Source organism: Coenobita brevimanus, chromosome 51 (genome assembly GCF_032717465.1).
Source record: "Coenobita brevimanus isolate Jiangsu-jjx chromosome 51, ASM3271746v2, whole genome shotgun sequence".
Classification (NCBI taxonomy): Eukaryota; Metazoa; Arthropoda; class Malacostraca; order Decapoda; family Coenobitidae; genus Coenobita; species Coenobita brevimanus.
The window spans coordinates 33798836-33821416 of record NC_137004.1 but is presented as its reverse complement, the minus strand read 5'-3'; the positions used below and the strand labels follow the sequence as shown (position 1 = coordinate 33821416).

At 39.9% G+C, this 22581-nt stretch overlaps 1 protein-coding gene and 1 pseudogene across 1 annotated transcript in view; both read left to right on the top strand.

Annotated features, from left to right (window-relative positions):
• Nucleotides 1-748: 748 nt before the first annotated feature.
• LOC145400202 (uncharacterized) lies at nucleotides 749-9009 on the top strand (annotated as a pseudogene).
• A 4598-nt stretch (nucleotides 9010-13607) lies between these two features.
• Gnptab (N-acetylglucosamine-1-phosphate transferase subunits alpha and beta) overlaps nucleotides 13608-22581 on the top strand; it is a 51695-nt gene continuing 42721 nt past the window's right edge. Inside the window, exons 1-6 of the mRNA XM_080272716.1 lie at nucleotides 13608-13742; nucleotides 14080-14156; nucleotides 15056-15205; nucleotides 18208-18401; nucleotides 18868-18989; nucleotides 19755-20018. Of these exons, the coding sequence (XP_080128842.1) occupies nucleotides 13608-13742; nucleotides 14080-14156; nucleotides 15056-15205; nucleotides 18208-18401; nucleotides 18868-18989; nucleotides 19755-20018 (942 nt within the window). The remainder of the gene's footprint in view (nucleotides 13743-14079; nucleotides 14157-15055; nucleotides 15206-18207; nucleotides 18402-18867; nucleotides 18990-19754; nucleotides 20019-22581) is intronic.

The following is a 22581-nucleotide window of genomic DNA, read 5'->3' as shown; positions in this document are numbered from 1 at the left end:
AGAGGTAAGGTGCTATCTCTGTTGCCTTGTCAAAAATACACTACGAGAGAATATTCTGAAAGTTATGCAGATGAGTGCTAACCACTCTATCCCAGTCCATTATATTCTCATCATCTTAATATTGTTTCTGACATAGTGTATTACATTTGTCATGTTAAAGTTTAAAATCTCTGTTAATGACAGTTCCACGTTACGTGAGTTTTTTTTTCTTTCTTGCGTAGCATTTAGCTGTACAGCTAATCTTGTAAAAAAAATATATAAATATATATGTTCTTTTGCAGGGTTATCCAGGCTTGCCCTCCCAGACATCGTTCTCACACACCTTGACACACGCACCAGCCTTGATCCACATCTTCACCTCTCCTCAAGCTCCGACTTGCGATCCATCTCACACGCTCATGGCCCTTCCTCACACATCGCATCTCATACTCATAGCCCCTCCTCACACTTTGCCTGTCACACTCACAACCTTTCCTCGCGCCTCGCCTTTGTCAAACGGATCTCTCATGCACATCTTCCCATTTACCCTCCCTCTCTTAACTGCGCACACACCGAAGATTTCTTCCTTTTCTCATCCCCTCGCATTGGCCTTCACACGAAAAACACACTAAGAGATAAGATCCCTGCCAAATTTTACCACGTCCCACCGGCCATACCCTGGATGACTGGGGCAGATGCTAGGGAGAGCTGGGAAAGGTGTGGAGGGAGGTGTGAGGGGCTGAGAGAAAGAGGGAGAGGAAGGGGAGAAATGGAAGACAAGTGGAAACGCACCGGATCTGAACTAAGGAATATGGCTGAGCTTTTGGATGGTCCACGTTTGAAGGTCAGTCTGTTTCTACACTTCTCCTAAACCATATATATATATATATATATATAATGAGTGCGTCTTGCTGGAAGTGAGATGCTGATAACGAAGGAAATGTAGGATTTTGGAGAGAATAGAGGCTGGAAGGAATCGGTTATAGGGTTTACAGAGAGATCAGTACCCGGTACATCATTCACCTTAATCATCAGGTATTAGTAAGATCAAATCGGTAAAACACCCAAGATGTTCTGACTCAACGATTATTTCTCCATAAGTCGACTTATAGCAGGTGCAATTTATGACTATTCTAAATCCTCACCAGCGAGGACAATGCACCTACCTTACATAAATGTGGGAAACAGGGCTATTGTGATGATGATGGTCGTTGTCATCAATCATTCTGCTTCTCAGGATTGATAAAATTAATATTCAAATTACAGTACGTGGTAACATATATACATTAAGAGGATTCGCACAGAAAGGGTTAACAAAATACATATTTGTACGAGCTTGTGGCCATGAATCTCTATGTGTAGATACCGTAGGCTTTTCTGACGAGTATTGTACTGTACGTGTTTTCTGATTACAGTACACTTTTGTTTGCAGCGCTGGAAGTGGTGCCTGCTGCCTCCCCCCTTCACGGTTACCTGCGTCCTGTGGTGCTGCTTGCTGGTCATGTCCACACAGCTTCTACGTTACCACTGAGAGAGAGAGAGAGAGAGAGAGAGAGAATCCCTATATTTATATCATATCGAAAACAGTGCTACCTTACCCTTGCCTGTAAGATCCCTCCTTTTATTGACCTCAGTTACCTCCTATTATTGACCTCAATTATCCCTTTGTCTTGTATTTTAACCTGATTTTCTTTTAATATGACTTCTTCCTTTCGGATACTACTTGTTCTTTCATCCAGTATCTATCCCACCATTATTATTATTATCCCTTTGTCCAAAATAGTTTTTTTTATTTTTTTTATTTTTTTTCATTTAATGTCTTCTAGTAAGTTTGGCTCCTTGCTCGATGTCCTGTTCCCCTTTTCGTTGACTGCCCTATACTGACCAGAATTAATATACATTTTTATATTAGCTCTCAGAAGTCCTCCCTTCCCACGCAGTCTTTATTATCCCAGTCCAACCTAATCTCAACCCAGCATGGCATACGAAGCCAAGCATGCTTTAACAGACGGTAACCTAAACCAACGCAGTCTGCCCTAATGTAACCTATAATCTTATCCAGACCACCTCTTCTAACTGTTACCCAGCTAACCTAACTTATCCCTTTTGAATCAGTGTCAGCTTAACCCAGCCTAGCCTAGTTTAACGTAGTTGTATCTGTAGCAGGTAAGTGTCCCTTGTCTCATAACTGAGCCAATTATTTGTTATCTCCATCAGAACCCGGAAGTCTTTCATTACATTATCATATTCATGTCATAATCTCTGCGACCATAGTTGTTTGATTGTCACTAGTATAACATAGAGTTTTGCTGGTGAAGTTTGTTAAACACAAGAAAATCATTGTTCTTAAATATTTGGAGCTGACAAGAAACAGTCGTCACGTTAAAACTAGTATAGTACCATGTAGATTATCTTTAGTTGTTTACTGCCGGCACTAACGATTCTGTCTCCTAGCATGCTTAATTTTCTCTTCATGCCCTTTGAAATTCAACGTGGTGATTCCGCAGTAACCGAAACTGATGACAGCGTGGCTTCAGATTAATGTCATAAACATAATTTGCTGTGGGTCAACCACACTGATTTTTAAAGTCTGCGGAGAAAGAGGCAGGAGAGGCGCTAAGACTTTTGTTACTGACTGTACAATTGCTCAAAAAAGTATCAGTGCATATTTCACGCGACACAATCTGACACCACAGGCAATGGCTAATGCAAGATGCCCGATGGTTCCATTCCACGTTGCTAAGCCTGCTTTAATGAGGATAAATTATGACGCATGGTTATGACATTTCATAGCCAGTACTGTTATCGCACAATATTCAGATGATAAAATGTTAATTACTGTGGGACTTCACAAGATGCACTGACCATTTCAGATATTATCGAAGCCCTTCTGCGCGAAACTTTTTAGGAGCAAGTGTACACTAGTCTGTGATGTAAGTTAAGACAATGATGATCGTCATCCCAATCCCGATTTTCTGTGAATCAGAGGAGAAAAAGGCCAGGGCCCATATTCATAAGTGGCCTTAACCAGTTCGTATTATGTGTAGTTCTCCATATCAGTTACCTACGATAAAAATTTTTTTATGTAATATTTTCGTTATTGTTCACTCTACTTGGTTGTGAAGTAATGTAACTGGTATCTGTAGGTATAATAATACGATCTTGTACGCAATTGAAGAGCAAGAAGTTTTATTTGTACGGCCATTGGATACAGTATCATTTCTCTTTTTTTTTTATAGGATACGGCCTTCAGTCTGATTTTTTAAAATGTAATTCTTGCTACCAGCAATCGATTTTCTTTGGAAAAGCCAGCTGTAACGATTTTATACAGTTCCCATTAACCACTTAAAATCTAATTTCTTTTCCTAAGCTGAATAAAATCATCCAAAGGCAGCATTAATAAAATTTTAAATGCATAATCAGACTGAAGGGTATACTGTAGAACGAGGCTGCGGGCAACCCACCACCAAACAATTTTATACAACCCAGGAAGGATCTTTTGTACTGGAGGGGTTAATGAAGGTTGTAGTGAACCATATCTGTTTGAAATCTCTCCTTAGCTGAATAAAATCGTCTGAGGGCAGCAACTAATAAATATAATACGCCACCAAAGCGAAGGGGCTGAGTAAGTTTCAATAGCTAAAGGGTTAGATCTTGTCTTTGTTAATAGCTTTTTCTACGAAACGTCTCCACTCAGCTTTATATATATATATATATATATATATATATATATATATATATAGATAGATAGATAGATAGATAGATAGATAGATATAGATATATATAGATAGATAGATAGATATATATAGATAGATAGATAGATAGATAGATATAGATAGATAGATATAGATATAGATATATATACTGTGTATATACTGTATACATATAATTGAAAGGGTGTGTACTACCATGATGCTGAATAACTCTTGTGAAGGCAAAATTGTCAGACTTTCGACTTTAACCAATTAACTACGAGGACGTTTTAGTTATTCCTGCTGCCTCCAGACGGTTTTTAGTTCAATTTGGGATGGATTTCTAACAGTGAAGGGGTCATTGAAGGCGATATCTATAACCCCTCCAGTGCGATATCTATAACCCCTCCAGTGCGAAAAGTGTCGTATATCTAAGCTGAATACAGTCGTCTGAGGATGGTAGGAATAAAATGTTGAGGATGACACGATTCGAGGGTGTAAAAGGAAAGTTACGATGCTCACATATCTCGTCCCTTATGACTTAAGCATTGTTCATTAACGGCCGGCTTTACATACGCCTGATAGAAGTACAAATGCTTGACAAATACCATGTCTGATTAGGTTATGGAATGTTATTACATGATTAGCTGTTTTAAGGTGCGATATTGTAAGGGAAAATAGAGCAGTAAGAAAGGTGTATGAAAATAAATATTTCCAACTCCGTCTGTTTGTGTTGCCTCCAGTGCAGTCCACAAGACTCGTATTTCAAAGACAAGCGAGTTAGAAACTTTGTACATCAGTTATACATTTTCAATCTTATGGTATAGAGAGTGTATGTACCTGGGTGCAATGATAAAGAGACGTAGGTGTGCAAAGGAAATGAAAAGTATCTGGTGCTATGAAGGCCTTGATAAGAATCAGAAATCTTACTATGGCAGCTGTATGAGGATTGTATGAAGGAATTTTAGTTCACACATTCGCATACAAGTGTAAGACATTGGTGTGACAAAAAAAAAAAAACGAAATGTCAAGGGTTAGTCCATTGGAGGTGGGGTTTTTCAGAAATGTGTGTGGAGTGCAGAGAGTGGATGCGTGAGAAATGTGGAGTAAGGAAGTCTATGGACAACAGGGCTTGAGAGAGCGTGCATTGATGGTATGGTCATATGGAAAGAATGGTTATAAACAGGATAATGATAAAAGGCACTGAGTGAGTTTGACAGTGGAAGGAGGCGTGGCAGATCAAGATGGTGAATGGCTATATGAAATGAGTTAAGAGGGGCGCATGGTAAGAGTTTGGCACCCCTGGATTGACTGCTGATGGATAATTATGAAGTGCATAGTATGTACAGAAAGGTGTGCCTGTTAGGGAGGGGTTCAGGATTCAGGAGACTTAAATGGCGAGTGAAGGTGAATGAATGTGTGGCTCATTTCATTGGGCAGGTTATTGAATAACTCACCTGCTATCACGCTTTTTTCCCTGCTTTCTGGACTCCCTCTCGCCCAAACAGTGGGTTGGAAAAAAAAGGGGGATGACGATGATGATGATGATGATGATGATGATGATAATGACAATTTATAATATAACTGACTGGATAGGATGGTTTTATTAAGACGAAAAATAATTTGCACAATTTTTCTCTATACATTATTAACGGAATGTACAAAAAGTCACGGATAATGGAGAGGTCTATATAACGCAATAAGGGAGAGAAGGCGATGAGCTAAGCAGAACAAGAAACTGGGGAACAGCAAGTGCACAGGCTTTTATGTGAAACCAGGTAAGGCACCCTCTTGAACTCGTCCATATATCTTTAAACTGTGACCGACATTCAATGTGCCAGTGTAATCAGTTGAAGGTAAACTGGTCCCAGATTTGGACAGCCTAGCTGTAACTCGTCGATAGATAAGATTAGTTTATTTTTCTGCAAAAATAAGCCATCAAAAGTATATAAATGATGGTATATCTTACAACTGGGGTAACAGGCATTCTTTCCTATGAAGGGCTACTGTAATCCTATGTAGGCTTACGCTAGCCCTACGTTTTTCGTTGTCAATTTTCGGTATTATTATAATTATATAAGTTGTATTTATGATTTTACCACACTGGAAACTAATATCTTTCACTTGTGTTCACATGCCTTCGTCATTATTCTGCCGATGCTGGTATAGGCTTCATTTTCCCGGATGTTGCAATGAGCGAGGTAGGATAACATCCCCAGCAACGAATGTCGTATCATCCGCATATATAAATATATAAATAAATAAACAAAATATATATATATATATATATATATATATATATATATATATATATATATATATATATATATATATATATATATATATATATATATATCAGAGAATATCTGTCAGTCTGTCTCTGTCCTCTGTGGAAATCGAGGGGGATGCATATAGAACTCTCTAAATAGCTCTAACAGGAATAACTTTTTATGGCGAACTGAGATGTGCACGTACACTGCAGTTGCTAGCAGTGCCCCCGATAACCAAGATTAGAAGTAATTAGAAACAAGGAGCAGTGCCAAGGCACAGCAAACCAGACCCCAACAGTCATGTTGGTGCTGACGTATAAAACAACAAGATATCTAATTAATAATATCACATATCAAATTTGGACTAAATCGGGTAAATATTGACGATTTTATGCCCATTTGAAATTTTAGGCCCGACCCACCTGACATTGACCTCCCTACCGCTAACTGGGGATGACCTCCCTGATGTAATGAGGCATGTTATAGGATGCAGAGTTGAAAGATGCACCTTTAGGTTTTGGTTTCATGTCGATATGGCGAATTTGGAAAGAGTTATGGCGAAAAAATAAAAACGATTTTTTTTACCGTCCTCGCTTTTTGACTTTTTTTTTTTTTTGGCCTACAGCCTGGGCCTTGGCCTAATTTGGCCAAAAATCTGAACAGGTGATCATAAGGTCATAGTCTATCATCCCTGCAATTTCAGTCATAATCGCACCAGTAGTTTTTGAGTAAAGTTTTTAACAGACAGACAAACAGACAAAACAAATGAAAATAATACCCGTCCCCGAGCTCCTCCGGGGTGGGGAGAGGTAATAATCGAATCAGCTTGATGGGAACATGGTAGCCAATTACCGTATATATGTTTTTTTACTTCTACAGTCATATTATCTATACGGTATATAAAATAGCCGCGTTGTTTGTTTGTCCTTCAATCACACCCAGACCAAGGGTCAGAGACTCTCAGACCCATATATATTCTGAATCAGGGTGACCCAAGGATGGTTATAGGAGAGTCAAAATTCAGTTCTGGGTCATTTGAGGTCATCGGTAGTGTTCGGCTTTTTGGCCCGGGCAACGCCGGGTACCCCTACAGACAAATTGTTGGGATGGAGACTCACATGACCTCCAGTTCGGACATAGGGTATGTGAGGTTGACCTCCGAGGTCATTTGAGGTCACTGGTCAGAGGTCATTTGAGGTCACCGGTAATAGTAAACAAGTACAAACAAATACTGTGCGTTAGTCTGCGAAAACTGAATTAGAAAGTTCCTGGACCCTTTATAATCCCTCTTCAAAAACATAACAGGAACATGGTCTTTATGGAGTAGAAAGATTGAACTAGCACAGGTTTATAGTGGTCGCCTTATTGGCCCGGCAACGCAGGGTACCCCTGCTAGTATATATATATATATATATATATATATATATATATATATATATATATATATATATATATATATACACACACACACACAAGGAGATATCGCACTGGCTGAAACAAAGTTTTCATTTTCCACCCCTGACAGTTCATCAGATTCCTTTTCTGGAATTATGTTATCATGGTTTTATTAAGAAAGAAGTTAAGGCACTAATCAATGGAGTATTTGTATTAGAAGTCTGTAAACAATAACTAGAAGTTTAGGGGAAAACATACCTAACTACTCGACCTGGGTCTAGCTTAGCTACAGTAAGATGGCAGCGTTGTCAGGTAATGGCTTCAGACTGTCATCCCGAGAATGACTTCTCCTACCCTACCTTGATGGTTTGCCCAGTCGAAAAGTGCCGCGCAGTTCCAATATGCCCTCATGTCGTGAGAGTTCTCCATACCAAGGTCTAATGAGAACTCATTAGTATCTCATTAGATCTAGCTCCGTACGAAGTTAGCCACCTTGCATATCAAAATAACGTCGCCAGCCTTGACTTTTTCCGTCGCCATGGTGTATTACCAAACGGGGAAGTGTCAGACTTGCTTTGTATAGAGAGGATAATTGTGCATGGCGGTGTAACGTATGAATATGACTCCCGAGCTCAAGAAGAAAACAAGAAAGTGCGATTATCATACGAGTGATTTTAAAGGTACTTTTTAAAGAAAAAAAAAAAAAAGTCTTACAGTCCTGGCAAATCCTGTTGTTTGTAAACCTATGGCTGGACAAGTCACGGAGGCACTCTTCAGTATGCAGGAGGAACCTTGGTACTTGCGCACGCGCGAATGTCGACTAGAGAAGCATCTGCAAAGAAGTGACGGAAGACCAAGGGGTGCTACTTTGGCTTGTTATCTACGTGTCATGAATCTACTTCGGTATGAGATCTACACTTTATATTGCGATCTACGTGTCATGAATCTACTTTGGTATGCGATCTAGATGGTTAGAGAGTCTGAAACATGAGTGGAATGTCAGTTCGAGTGTCGAATCTCCGGTCCCGACTTAACAAGGTACATGTGGCAACAGCACACTTCATTCCGCCATTGACATCAGTCTCGACAGCTTTGGTATGTTATCTACAAGCAAGTTTGTTACCTAGATTTCAAAGATAGGCCAGTCCTTTACCTTTCTTAATTCCTCCTAACCTCCGTAAATCCTCATTTATATTTCAGTCATTGACACAGCCCTTAAGATGCTCGCAAAAGAATTCTACACCGAAATCAGCGACGAAACTAAGGCACTGGCATTTTTAAGAAGACATGGACTTTTTGATGAAGAACAAAGTGTTTCACCATGTCATCGATGTGGCGGAGAGATGAAGGACGCTCGGAAAAGAGGACGAAATGGCGAATTTATGCCCGTTCTTCGTTGCAGAAACCGTGGATGTCAAACTTTTCGTTCCGTTCGCAGAGGCAATGTATTCTTCCACTTCACAGATATAAATAACAAACTAAATTGCAAGCCCGCTCTTTGCCAAATTTTAGAATTGATCTTTTATTTTATACAAGACCTCTCTTATGATCTGGTTCAAAGTTTAACTGGTAGAGGTACCGAAGCAATTTGCGATTGGTTCAACATGTGCAGAGAAGTCTGTACAGCGATCGTTTCAGTCCAGAATCGTGGTCAAATGGTAGGTACGGTGTAGATACTTTTTCCTTGTAGATAACAAGCCAAAGTACGGTGTAGATATTTTTTCCTTGTAGATAACAAGTCAAAGTAGCACCGACCAAGGACAGCCTTCTGGTAAGGTTAGAATGCTTACTAACACCTATTCTTGACCGATTTATTTCTGATTCGGTCCGTTTATATAATTATTCTTGTATGTTATTCATGTAAGCTATGTCGATACTGAAAAGACATAAGAAGCAAACCATGGGATATTAATGAGTAATTTGGAAAATAAATCGTTAAGGAAGAGGTGAAAGGGAGTCTCCTTACCCGATGAGAATACGCACAGGACGAGGGGTAAATCACATCTGGAGATGGTGCGTGCGTACAGGCCGCGATTCATCATGCCATTGAGATGACAACGAGGGAGAGCGACGGAACTGCGAGACACTGATCCTCCTTATAAAACTCTTTATTCAGCCAGGAACTATTACACAGTGAGAGCTGGGGGCCACCTAAAATCCTAGATGTGAAGGACATACACATAGTGATAAATCGCCAAGAAAACATAGTGGATCCCCGAGACAAACACTTGCACACACAAGATAATTCAGCATTAGGGGCGCGACGTGCTGTAGGGCGCCCTGGCGTTCAGGGCAATATCTTGCAAGGTATTTGTTCATCACGGAGCACCAGGGCATGAAATCCACTCCTTCCCATCCAAGCTGTTGTACAGTATCCCCATCAGTCGGGTGCACGTGGTCGTAAAGTTGTGGCAGCTCCCATTCCTGGGGGTGCGGAGAAGGCTGATGAAGCCAAAACTACACCTTCCTACTGCAAGCGGTATTCATAGCTACGCATGGAAAGTTTGAGAGGCTTTCAAGATTAGGTTTTGTGGCGGTCTGGTGGCTAATGTCATTTGGGGGTCGGGGAGCAAAGCCCCCCCAGTTAGGATAGGATAGGTTTGGTTAGGTTAGGGCAGGTTCGGTTAGGTTTTTAATTAATTTCGATCGATTCTGATGATTTTATTTCCTATTTGGTTGAGCAATGTATTCAGATTGATTGATTATTTTATGACTCTCTTAAGGCAGCCAAATGCCTCGTCATCTATAGTGACGCTCATGGATTAACGTGATTCCCACTGTCCCTATCTACTGTCTAGCGAACCCACAGGCAGGGGAACGGGCCTGCAGCAGACAGCGGGGAATGAAGACCCTGGAGAGAGAGAGAGAGAGAGAGAGAGAGAGAGAGAGAGAGAGAGAGAGAGAGAGAGAGAGAGAGAGAGAATTAATATTATACTGGGGTTCTATTTCGAGTTGACGAAGCAATTTTCAGTTTTTAGCTTTTTGTAGCTGCTCCTCAGTAATGTAAAAAAAAAAAATAATAATAATTGCCGGAACCGGAACCGCCACAGATCTACCGCTTCCGGTGCCGGGTTCAGCTCCTTTAAAATATGCTGGTTCCAGCGGTTCCCGGGTTCATTTCCACATCACCCTTTCCTGTCAATTTATAACTCTTCTTTCCTTTTCAGGTGGCTTTACATTGAGTGACAAGCCTATAATGGCTTCATGTAAGCCAGGAAATCATTTACAGCACTGGGTGGTAACCATATAACCATCCCATACGTGTTCCTCACATGTCAACAAGTGGGTTGGCGGGAGGGTTAGTGTCCCTCCCAGCAAAACAACTAACTCAAAAGGCCACGCATTATAAGGTTATGGTGTCTGGCTATAGATAGATTGGTAGATGTACTTACTTATGCAAAAGTGCTCTTCTTTGAAATATATCCATATACGTACACATGTATATAGATACATACAGTACAGACACATACTTTTAGATCACACGTATACACATGTATGTATGCGCAGTTATTGTAGAAAAAAACACAGTTACCCTTAATAATTAGTTTTCTTTAATATACAGTATGTCAACAAAAATGAATTTATTCACTCCATATTTTAACTTCGTTTGTAATGTTTACCAATATGAAACGGTAACCATACGAGTTTTGAAGGTTTTATTGGCATACATGTAATGAGATATTTACATAAAATACTTTTGTAGAGTTTATGCTTCAGTTAATTGTACTGTTTAAAAAAAATAAGTAAAAGGATGAGGTCGCCTTAAAATGAAAACTGTAAGCGTCTCTCACTCCGACAGGTGTGTGGGTACAACCAAGGCCGGCATTAAACGCTGACACCTGCAGCACGTCACCAGTTGTACGCGATACATGGTTATTAGTAGGTATTTTAATGTCATATGTGAGCTTTTAACTTTAATACTTAGCCACATGGGCGCTGGTCTACCGTGCAGTCTTCAGGGTTAGTCATCAAAAGGTTGACACTGCAAGTTTAGTTAGGGGTACTGTAAATTTAGTTCTTACCACACACCACCCTTCTCTTTATTGTCCTTCTCCCTCAGTCGTGTATTGCAACCCACGATTTTTGTGTTAACTTTTTCGGTTTTCTGATGTTTATATTCAGTTGGAAATACAATACATAATTCATTTTACAAATTTCTCCCCATCCCCCATCACCACCACAGGAGTAACGTTTTTGTGACAAAGAAGGTCCTAAAAAAAAAAAAAAAATGGTAAATTTGCAGTTTTGGACAGAGTTTCTTTTTTTTTACCCAACCTAACCCAGCAAATTCAGTCTACTTAATGTAACCAAACAGACCTTCTCCAATATTCTGTAACTAATCTGTCCCAGTCTGATCAAACCTAACCTTACTAACAACCAGAAGCTCAACTCTGGAACTGCAAAAATACCCAAAATATATTAAAAACCATCAGAAAAAATGGACACCTAATAGTGGAAGGGGGGAAGGAGACTATCTCCCCGGACTCCCCTTGACGTTAACTGTCCAGACTGCCACTGGACCTAACCTTGAAAGCCACTTAAACCTTCATGTCATAATTACAGGATATACTGGTACTTTTAGGAAACATAACACCCCCATAAAAGCACGTTGCCAAAGGAAATTTTATAGGGATGATGGTAAATATAAATGACAGTGACATAGGGATTCAAGTTTTTTTCTGGTAGACCTATAATCTCAAGGAAAAATCGTACTAATACTAGATACATCTCGGGTGATTATCATTTGATTTTCGATCAAAAAATATTGGAGAACAAACAAAATACACCTAACTTAGCTATATTACAGAAAGCCACTTGAACGTCCCTGATAGCATGCTTATTGTCGATCCCACCGACTGGGCATGACATTGCCACACCAAAACAAACTCGTATGTATACAGTTGAAAAGCATAAATAGCAGTGGAAGCCTAACTGGATGCACTGAAACCTAACAGGGGGGACTTTACCCCCAGACCCTGCAGTGATTATAACCTACCTTACAGAGTGTAAACTAAAATGTACGGTACATTACGTAAAACTTGTGCCAAAACAGTATCATGCATTAAGAGTGTTTGTTAATCATGGCGCAGTCGTCACATGGCCATGTGATGACGGAGGTAGATGCAATCATAAAGCAAAACTTTATATACATTACACAGGAGACTCAAAGTCAAATGGCCACCCCTTACAGGATTATGGTGTCTGGCAATAGATGGATGGATAGACATCCATTAAAATATGATACAGGTTAGTAAAATAGCACTCGGTGATTAAATTAGATCACTTTATATTCTGTGAAATATGAGATAGGTAAAGTATTCCGTACAATAATGGATGCTCCCATTTACGAACTTAAAAAAAAAAAAAAATTTAAAAAAGCCCACTGTATATGCTAATCTATGAAAAACAATAAAGGATCATCAGCACTTCATTCCAGTAGAAAATTTGGAAATACTACATCACTGTCATACATAATTAATGGGAAGACTCCCATGTGTGGATGAAGAAATGTCATAGATGACACTGGAAGAAACATGGAGTTATGATGAGCCAAAGGAAAAAAAAAAAAAAAAAACACATTAGCCTACCATAGATCCCATTATCAGAAACTTTCTTTGGTGTATTATCTACAGTACCTGCACTCTTTGTATAGGCTATGTCCAAACTATCTTGGTGTACAGTTGTATTCTGTTTTATTCATTTAGTACTGTAATTTCAATACTTCATTCCAATAGAAAATTTGGAAATACTGCGTCACTGTCACATGGTACATAATTAATGGGAAGACTCCCATGTCTGGATGAAGAACTGTTATAGAAGACACAGAAAAAACATGGAGTTATGATGAGCCAAAGAAAAGAAAAATACCCATCCTACATTACCCTACCATAGATCCAATTATCAGAGACTTTCTTTGGTATATTATCTACCTTCGCTCTTTATATATGTCCATACCATCTCATTGTTTTCTGTTTTATTCATTTAGTAGTTTCACAGACAGTCTTCATCATAAGTAGCTAAGGGAAGTGTTTCAAAGTATCATGACTTTGTGTAGACAATTGGTGCTGCAAATTGTGGGAAGCTGCCTATCAGGTTTTGCAGATAGTGATGGAACATCAAATTTATTTATCAGTAATTTCCTGAAGACCTAGCCAAACATGAAAAAAACACAAAATACAACATAATATAGATTAAGCCCATTTTCACCACCCTCTTGCAGCTGGAGGGGAGGAGATGATGGTTGAAGTGGGGTGAATTAGGGTGTGTAAGGATGCGCCGACTGGGCAAGTGGTGGCAGAGGTGGGTGTTGGATGCAGTGCTCACTCACCCTCCACCCCTCCTGGCAGTCATTCTTGTTGTCTTCATCACTGTGTTCATCGTGGGTTTTTGGTTTGCTCATTGGCTGGTGAGTATAATACTTAAAAATCATGATAAAGGAGGTCAGGATATTGTTGCAAGTTATGATTTCATTGTCAGACCTTGTATAATACTGGGGTATGTATAGTAATTGTTATGCATATTGCAGCTTTGTGTAGTTAATGCAGAAAATTATTTCTTCAGCTTTTAGTCCAGTGAAGGCTTCAGACACATGCATCATGCTTGTATTTAATGTAGGGAGATGAAAAAGCTGCATCATATCTTCAGCATCCTTGCGGTTGTTGATAAGGCCAAATAGTGATTACTGTTATCTGTAGATAATGAAGTGTAACTGCTGTATTTTTATATTATCTAACTTTTTCCAGGATCAGGTGGATCTGGCAGCCTTGCGGTCTCTAAATATATTCACTGACAATATAAAGGGCGATAATCTGTTTGAAGAGTATGTTTCCTATTTGCTCATACATGTTAAATAGTTTGTAATGTTGTATATATGGTATATGAGATATGATTCTATATTGTAATACTGTATAGTGCAAAGTGCATGTAGTTCAGCGGTAGTTTTGTTATTGTCTAAGTCGTCAGAAGTTGTATGAGAGGTCACCAAATATTAAGAGACTTCTAAAAGTATTATATATATTGGTATAGAAGCAAGTAAAAAATCTGTAAAGACAGTTAGTGCAGTGTTGTTTTTGTAAGGTTGCATAATTGTTATACATACCATACTGGTATTTAGTACGGTACTGTAGTCATACAATATCTTTTCTCAGGTAAAAAGAAATGCATAGTTAGAAGTGCATGTAATAACAAAGTGTGTGAGAGTAAAATGTTAGCTAGTGTGAGTAATAGGAGGGACTAGGCTACTTGGACAAGTTTGGTGCAATATCGTAGAGAATAGTGACGCAGATGATGTGAATTGGGGATAAGGTGGAAAAAGATATACAGTACATACAAATATCATAAGTAAAGTTGTCAGTTTTCTGCAATAATTTTCAAAATGTTGAACCTATAGCATAACTGCAGTTGTTATCCATAGGTTGGAAAGAGAGTTCAGGATAATCGTAAATAAACCTGTAGCTATGTAGGGAAGTTGAGGGAACAATTTATACTGGTAATTCAGATTGGGAATTGAAAACTTGACAAGTGTGAAGGCAAGATCCTGGTATCTAAGTAGAAAATAGTGTACTACACATTTTGTTTGGATGCTTTTGAACAGTAAGAGTAAAGAACAGTTAAATACATTACCACCGATATTAAAAACAGTAGTAGCAAAGTCTGTAACGATTTTAAGAACTGTAGACTGTTTACTGTATTTTGTAATATGGTATGTTGCATCTGCAGGCTGACAGGTGTACTGCCCATTGATATTGTTTACACCTGGGTGAATGGTACAGACCCCAAGTTACTGCAGAGTTTGAGAGAAGTGACCAGGAGTACCAATCTCACCTGTCCACTTTCCCATTGTCTCCTTGCACCATACATCACATTCCTGTATGTACCCTGGTGTTTTCTTTGTAGGTCAGGTATAGCTTATGGTGAAGCAACATTCAGAGCATGAGATACTGCACAATGATAAATGATAGCTACTGATGTTCAAACTGTATGGTACTTGCCCACAGTCTTAATCAACATGGTATGGGCCACTTCACCATTAAGAATGCACAGTCCATTGCTTTATACTGTAGTCAGAGACTTGCTGATGTCCCATAAGAGCAGAGTAGCCTTGTTTTATATCTCCCCACTTCATTTGTACATGAGAAGAGGATGATGATGGTCATGATCATCATTATGATCTAAAATGCAATTAATATATATTTTAATCTGATCAAACAATAAAAATGCATAGTACATTTCACGTCATGAGATCTGTGAAAGGGGACACTTCTGTGTTAATCTTTAAGGTTTTGATATTTTGAAGGCAGTTTGTATTAGTTGGGTATAAGACATAATCATCATGCAGTTAATCAATCAATCATTCTGATGCCATGCTTCATGGTAAGGAACCTTCATACTGAGTTTGACTTTTGTGCAGCTGGTTATTGCTTCCTAGTAGTTGCTGTAAACTGTTGAGAAAAATCATTTATGTAAAGAAGTCTTGTACTGTATTACAGTAGTGTGAATCTCAGCTCTGATCTTAACTGATGATGTTTATTGTGCAGTCAGAGACTCATGGAAAGGGGGAGTACATTCTTTTCTTTGGTAACAGTGTTGGAGAGGGAATGTATATGGGATGAGAAGGATTAGATGAAGGAAGTGTTGGTGCTGTAGGCATTTATTACCTTATTTATTGTGTAAACAGTATGTTCCTTCAGTGAATCATGTCTGATCATTGCCTAAGGGACACTTGAAAAGTAACCTCATCAGCCGCCTCTCTAACCGTTATACCCACTTTTCTAACGGTACTGTCTCATGGCATCCCTTTGTCCTGTAAGCCTGTAACCACAGTGAGAGAACATAAGAAGAGAGGATAACTGCAGTAGGCTGGTTAGCCCATGCTAGGCAGCTCCTAGAAGTGTAACTGAACTATTAGAATGAGATGAGGACAGCAAAGAATGCTCTCCCTCACCCTCTAAACCCTCCAGCGAAAGCCGGCAGGAAAAAGTCAGAAAGAACACCACGCAGTATAGAAAAACTGGCATGGACATTTTATAGGAAAGTGTGAAAGGAGAATAGAGACTGTCGTAGTGTAACCAGGAAAGGAAAAAGTATGAATCAGTATTGGTTATAAGATTTTTTTTTTTTTTTTTTTTTCTATATCCACCCCTTATTTGTCATATGCTTATCTAGCATATGCTTGAAACTCTTGGTGAAAGAGGCAGCAACTACTTTACTAGGTAGCTTATTCCATTCTTCTGCTACTTTATTACCAAACCAATTTCTACCTAGTTCCTTATTGAAACGGAATTTTTCTAGTTTAAAAACATTACTTCTAGTTCTATCCTGTATGCTCACTTTAAGTACCTTGCTAATATCTCCCTTATTTATACCCTTCATCCACTTAAACACCTCAGTTAAGTCTCCCCTTACTCTACGCCTCTCTAGAGAGTGTAGACTTAGTCTTTTCAGCTTGTCTTCATACGACAGGTTCCAAACATCGTATATCATTTTTGTAATTCTTCTCTGTACATTTTGTAATGAGTTAATATCCAGTACCACCAATATTGTACTGCGTAGTCTAAATGTGGCCTTACTAATGCTAGATAAAGTTGCAGTATTACTTTTGATGACCTGTTGCTCACGCCTGTTGAAATAGGTTGGTGTGAGATATCGCTCTTTCAGATCTCTCAGAACTCTTGAAGCACTTGTGAATAATTTTATGGCATGGGCCTGGGGTATTGTCTGTAGGCCTGCTTACAGTATGTTCAGTATCTGTACTGAATATTGATACCTTTTGTTTGAAATTATAATAATAATTTAATCATCATCATTGTTATCATTCTTCTTTGCCCCACCTGCTGATGGAATGAGATAAGGCCCAGAAAACAAGGAAAAAAAAAGTATTATAGTGTGAGGACTAAATAACATTCCCAGTGAAATGGACCACACACACCCATGCACTCTCTGCTTCACATCACAGGCATACTATCCACACTTATGGATGTAATTTGACAACGGTCAGATTTAAAAAAAAAAAAAAAAAAAAAAAAAAAAAAAGGATGCCAACCCTTATCGTTCCCTTCTCTATACAAAATTCTTCCACCAGCTGAATTCCTACTCTGTTCCTTAGCCTCATCTGCTTTTATACCCAACTTTCTCATGCTCATTTACCATATATATGGTCAAATAATTGGAGAGAGTGCCTAGATGTTTGGTTATATGGAGAGAATGTGTCTAAATAGGCTGGTGAAAAGGGTGTATGTGAGTGAATTTGAAGGTGACAGGTGTGGTAGATGCTGCCTGAGAAGATGAGTTTTACTAAAGGAAGTCAGCTCGTAAGTGGATTCATTGTTGGACAAAGGACAACACGCTATGTAATCAGTAAAATGTGTTTTATTGTTGCCTTGATGAAACATCTAATAACTAGAATAGATGATCTTGTGTTCTTGTCACAAACAAGACTTTTATATAATATAGTACACCAGGTTATACGTAATAGAGAATGTTGTTGTTGCTTAACTCATGCTCGCCTGGCCGAATAGACCTGTTAACTGGAGGTAAGCTAGTGCCTCTGTGAAGTCATCCCATAGGTTCCTTACACTGTTGATGTGTCTGCTGCATAGTGTGACCTGTTTTGTGCAGTGCATCATTGTCTGTGTTGTTATATGGATCTATTGTAGTGTATTAGGGGGGCATGTATCACGTTTAGTTTTGAATGATTGACCTGTTGATGTGTGGCTCATTTCATCAGAAACTGTGGATATTTCTATTTTAATGCTACACTGTTCCTTGATAATTTTCCACCCAATGTGGTAGTGGTTCGTGATTATGAAACTGTAGTGAGTCATTTATTTGCAGAGTATATTTCTTGCATTAAAACTCTATGATATTGACAGGAATGCAACTGTATCAAAAGCAGCAGTGTCATTGGTGCCTGGTGTGACAGAAGTGAAGACTGTGGTGGTGACACATGCCAACCGTCGCAACAACTACACAGTGGCACGAGTGACAGCAGCTAAGGGGGTGGTTCAGAGACTGGAACAGCTTGCTGGCAATGCCACTGTTCCCCACCAGGCATATTGGACTTCAGGTTGGGTTATTTTTTATATATATATATTTTTTAACATTTGTTTGAATCATGATAAATAGGTAAATATCCACACACTTATCACACAGGCAAGTCATGTAGCCAGAAGTAAATAGACTTAAATTCTAAGCAGAAACTTTCAGTGTTACAGATCACATTGGGCATCTTGGATTTCTTTTGTCTCAGCAGTTTCCAAAAACTACTGGGAAGCACCATAATTATGTGGTTTTGGCACTTGATGTAGCGTCCAGTCCATAGAAAATATCAGGGAATTCCTGAAGAGGAATGGCACAATTTTATTTTACTTGGTTTGATTTTTGCTTGTGTTGACTGCTTAGATATGACATCTTTTTAATACTTAATTATTTTATTTAGCCTTGGAAAGACTTGTAGTGAATGGAATTAATGAAAATTTAGGAACACCAGTTAAATCAGTGCCAGCCTTTGTAACCTAATTTTTTGTCTTCAGATGTGGGTGGAGGATGGAGTGTGAAGCAACAAGGGGCAGTGCTGATAACAGGAGCAGAACACATTTCAGATGGTGAACTGCTACATCTTCTTTTTCCAAATCATCCTAATATTACCACTGTGGTAGGTTATAAAGCCAATGTGTAAGTGTTTTGTTATGCACTGAGTCATATATTAGTGTGCTGATGAGATAAAATCAAATCAGGTGAGGGCATCTCTTAACCCGTAAAGTCCCCAGTTCGCTCCCCACCCCCCCCAAACCACAAAAGAGGAATGTTTTTTCAAGTATTGTAAATGTCAAAAGGATGGTAATTCTGCAGCAACTGGAGCTCTGAGCCAGGGCTGCACATACACTAGACTGGTCAATTGTACCATCCATTTCAGAGACGCTTTCAGTTCCTGATCAGGGTTCAGTTGGTTGCCAAAAAAATACTTTTTGGTATAATATTTCAGCTTGGACATCCAGTGTGCATGATGGTAGGCACCCAGATGACAGAACTTGGCTTCTGAAATGTGAAATGTCGGTCACTGCAAGTACTGTCAGTGTCAGTTCTACTACTTCCCCATAATCATCCTGCAAAAAGCATTTCTTGTTTTGGTTCAACTCTTGAATGTAAGCGATAACTTCACCTCAGATGTCAATTAACCACTCGTCGTTGACCGGAAGTATTATGTATTTCTCCTTATCTCTTGTTGACCAACTCTTTTTCAGTTCTTCGAACTTTGATTCGAATGGACTTGTAGTGCTTCCAAAAAGTCTTTTTGATACTGCACCTATCACTAGCTCAAGGACATGGTGCCTGCATTCTAGCATGAAGCATAAAGCAGCATAGAGCTAGCATAAAGTTGTTGCAGATTATTAATTTCCATAGTTATCTCAAACTGCAGTGCCAGATTCAAGCTTCGGAAGGCAGTGTACGAGTTGTTGAGTGCAATGATGATGAGGAGAGGGAACAAGATGGAGGAGGAGACAGTGAGGGAGGAGGAGGACTGGTGGGCTCACTACTTCGCTCTCGCACCCACATCAGGTTTCCTTCCAACACTTCCTCTTCCATCCGTCTGTACCAGGCTATGCTTATGTTTGAAAGGGACGTGCAAGAAGAGGAGCATAATCTGAAGGAAATTGATGTGAACAGGTTTCAGGATAATGAGGTAAGTGCAGTATGAGCATTTCCAGGCATTGAGCTACATTCCAAACCTTTACTGTGAGATTTTCACTGATGCATACCTGATGAAAGTGAGAAATAAATAGAATAGATGACTTCCTACTGATGAGGTTGGACATCATACTGAAGAAGTTAATCTTAAATACCGGTAAGTTTTAATGGCTTTACCCAGATAGATTTCTTTTGAGTTAATCCTAGTTGTAACCAGGAAAAGATTTCTTTTGAGTTAATCCTAGTTGTAACCAGGAAAGAAAAAAAATACATCATTGTTCTGATGGGTTAATTTGGATTTATTGAGTGGTTGATGGTACTCATCTTAAATATCAGGACCAACTTGCCTAGCCCCGGGCTCCTGCGCTCCTCATGAGGCAGTGTAGGATTGGATGATGGATGGACGGATTGATGATCTATAATCAGACCAGTTTTCCATATCTTCTTCACTTAACTTATGTATGCCTGAATGTTATGCAAAGTTCCATTGCACTTTACAAAGTGTTAAGATCTATCTATCTATTGCCAGGTGCCTCAATCCTGTTCGGGGTGGCCACAAACAAATCGCCTCCATGTCGCCCTGTCCCCTGCCATTTCACTGCCCTGCTCCCAACTCACACCCCCCTCTCTCATATACCTCTCCACCCCATCCCTTCATCTCATCCTCGGCCTCCACCTCACTCACATACACCCTCTTCGTCAGTTTTTCACCCTCCATCCTCTCCACATGGCCAAACCACCTCAGTGTATTCCTCCTAACGCTTCCTATCACATCCACATCCACACCACAATGCTCCTTTATATCCTCATTTGTCAGCCTGTCTCTCCATGTGACTCCACAGGCTCCTCATAAATAACTAATTTCCACTGCTCTCACTCTTGACTTGTGCCCTTCCAACAACGTGCAAGCTTCACTTCCATACGTTAGAGTTGGTATCACAATACTGTCATGTAGTAACTTTTTTACTTCCATGCTCACTTCCCTGTTTCTTATCACTGCTTTCAAGGAACCAGCAACCTTTCTTCCTTGCTGTACCCTTTCAAGCACTTCACCCTCCAAACCTCCATCTTTACTCATCACACTACCCAAGTACTTAAACGTACTCACATTTTCCAATTCCTCACCATCCAACCTCAGTGTACATTCACTGACTTCACCCCTCTCAAAGACCATCACTTTACTCTTCCCTACATTCACATTTAGATTCCGTTTCTTACACACTCTCCCAAACTCATCCACCAAGCCTTGCAGCTCTCCTTCGTCTGCACTCAACAACACAGTATCATCTGCAAACAACAGTACAGGGAGTTTCCAAACACTACCCTCTCTCATCAAGGCCACTCCAACATCCACTACCCTACCTTGTACCTCTTTTATTACCCCATCGGGGGGCGCGGTAGCACAGTGGTAGCGCGCTGGACTTGTGATCGGGGGATTGCAAGTTCGAGCCTCGCCCGGGCTGCCGTGCCGGGAGGGGTAGCTCCCTCCTGTAACCCTAGCGGGGCTATATAGTCCAATGCAGGGCTTAGCTCGGGGGAACTCCATTTCTCCCAATTGTTTTATTACCCCATCCATGTACAGATTGAACAACCATGGAGACATGACACATCCCTGTTTCAACCCAACCTTCAAAGAGAAAAATTCATTCAGTTCACCATCCACACACACTGCAGCCTTCGCACCATCGTATATACTCTTCACAGCATTCAGCAACTTCCCATTTACTCCATATATTCTTAATACTTTCCACAATCCCTGTCTATCCACCCCATCATATGTTCTCTCCAAATCCATGAAAGCCACATACAACTTCTTTCCCTTCTCTAGAAACATTTCCACTAAAGATCTAAGAATGAATATCTGATCTACACAACCTCTTCCCTTCCTAAAGCCTCCCTGTTCTTCTCCAACTAATTCTTCTGCTATTTCTCTAACTCTGTCAATAAGTATCCTACCATACTCTTTTCTTATTATACTAAGAAGACAAATGCCCCTATGATTACCACACACTTCTTTTTCCCCTTTTCCTTTGTCTATCTATCTATCTATCTATCTATAGCCCGACGCCCTAATCCCGCAAAGGGTGGCCGCAGACAAAACGCCTCCAAGTCACTCTGTCACCCACCATTTGACTACCCTCCCCCCAACTCACCCCCCCCCTCCCTCATATACCTCTCAACTCCATCCCTCCACCTCATCCTCAGTCTACCCCTCCCTCTCCCTCCCTCCACCTCACCTGCATACACCCTCTTAGTCAGTCTTTCATTCTCCATTCTCTCCACATGTCCTTTGTACAAGGGAATAATTATACCTGACTTCCAATCCTCCAGAACTCTACCTTCCTCTCAGGCCAATCTGCACATCTTCCACATCCATTCTGCTACTATCTCTCCCCCATGCTTCAACATTTCACCACACACCCCATCAATTCCTGGGGCTTTCCCCAGTTTAACTTTCTTCATTGCTTCCTCAACTTCTATCCTACTGATTTCTTCCTGTCTTCTCACCTCCCTCCTTCTCCCAGCCATTCCCCAGCCACTTATACTCGCATCACTTC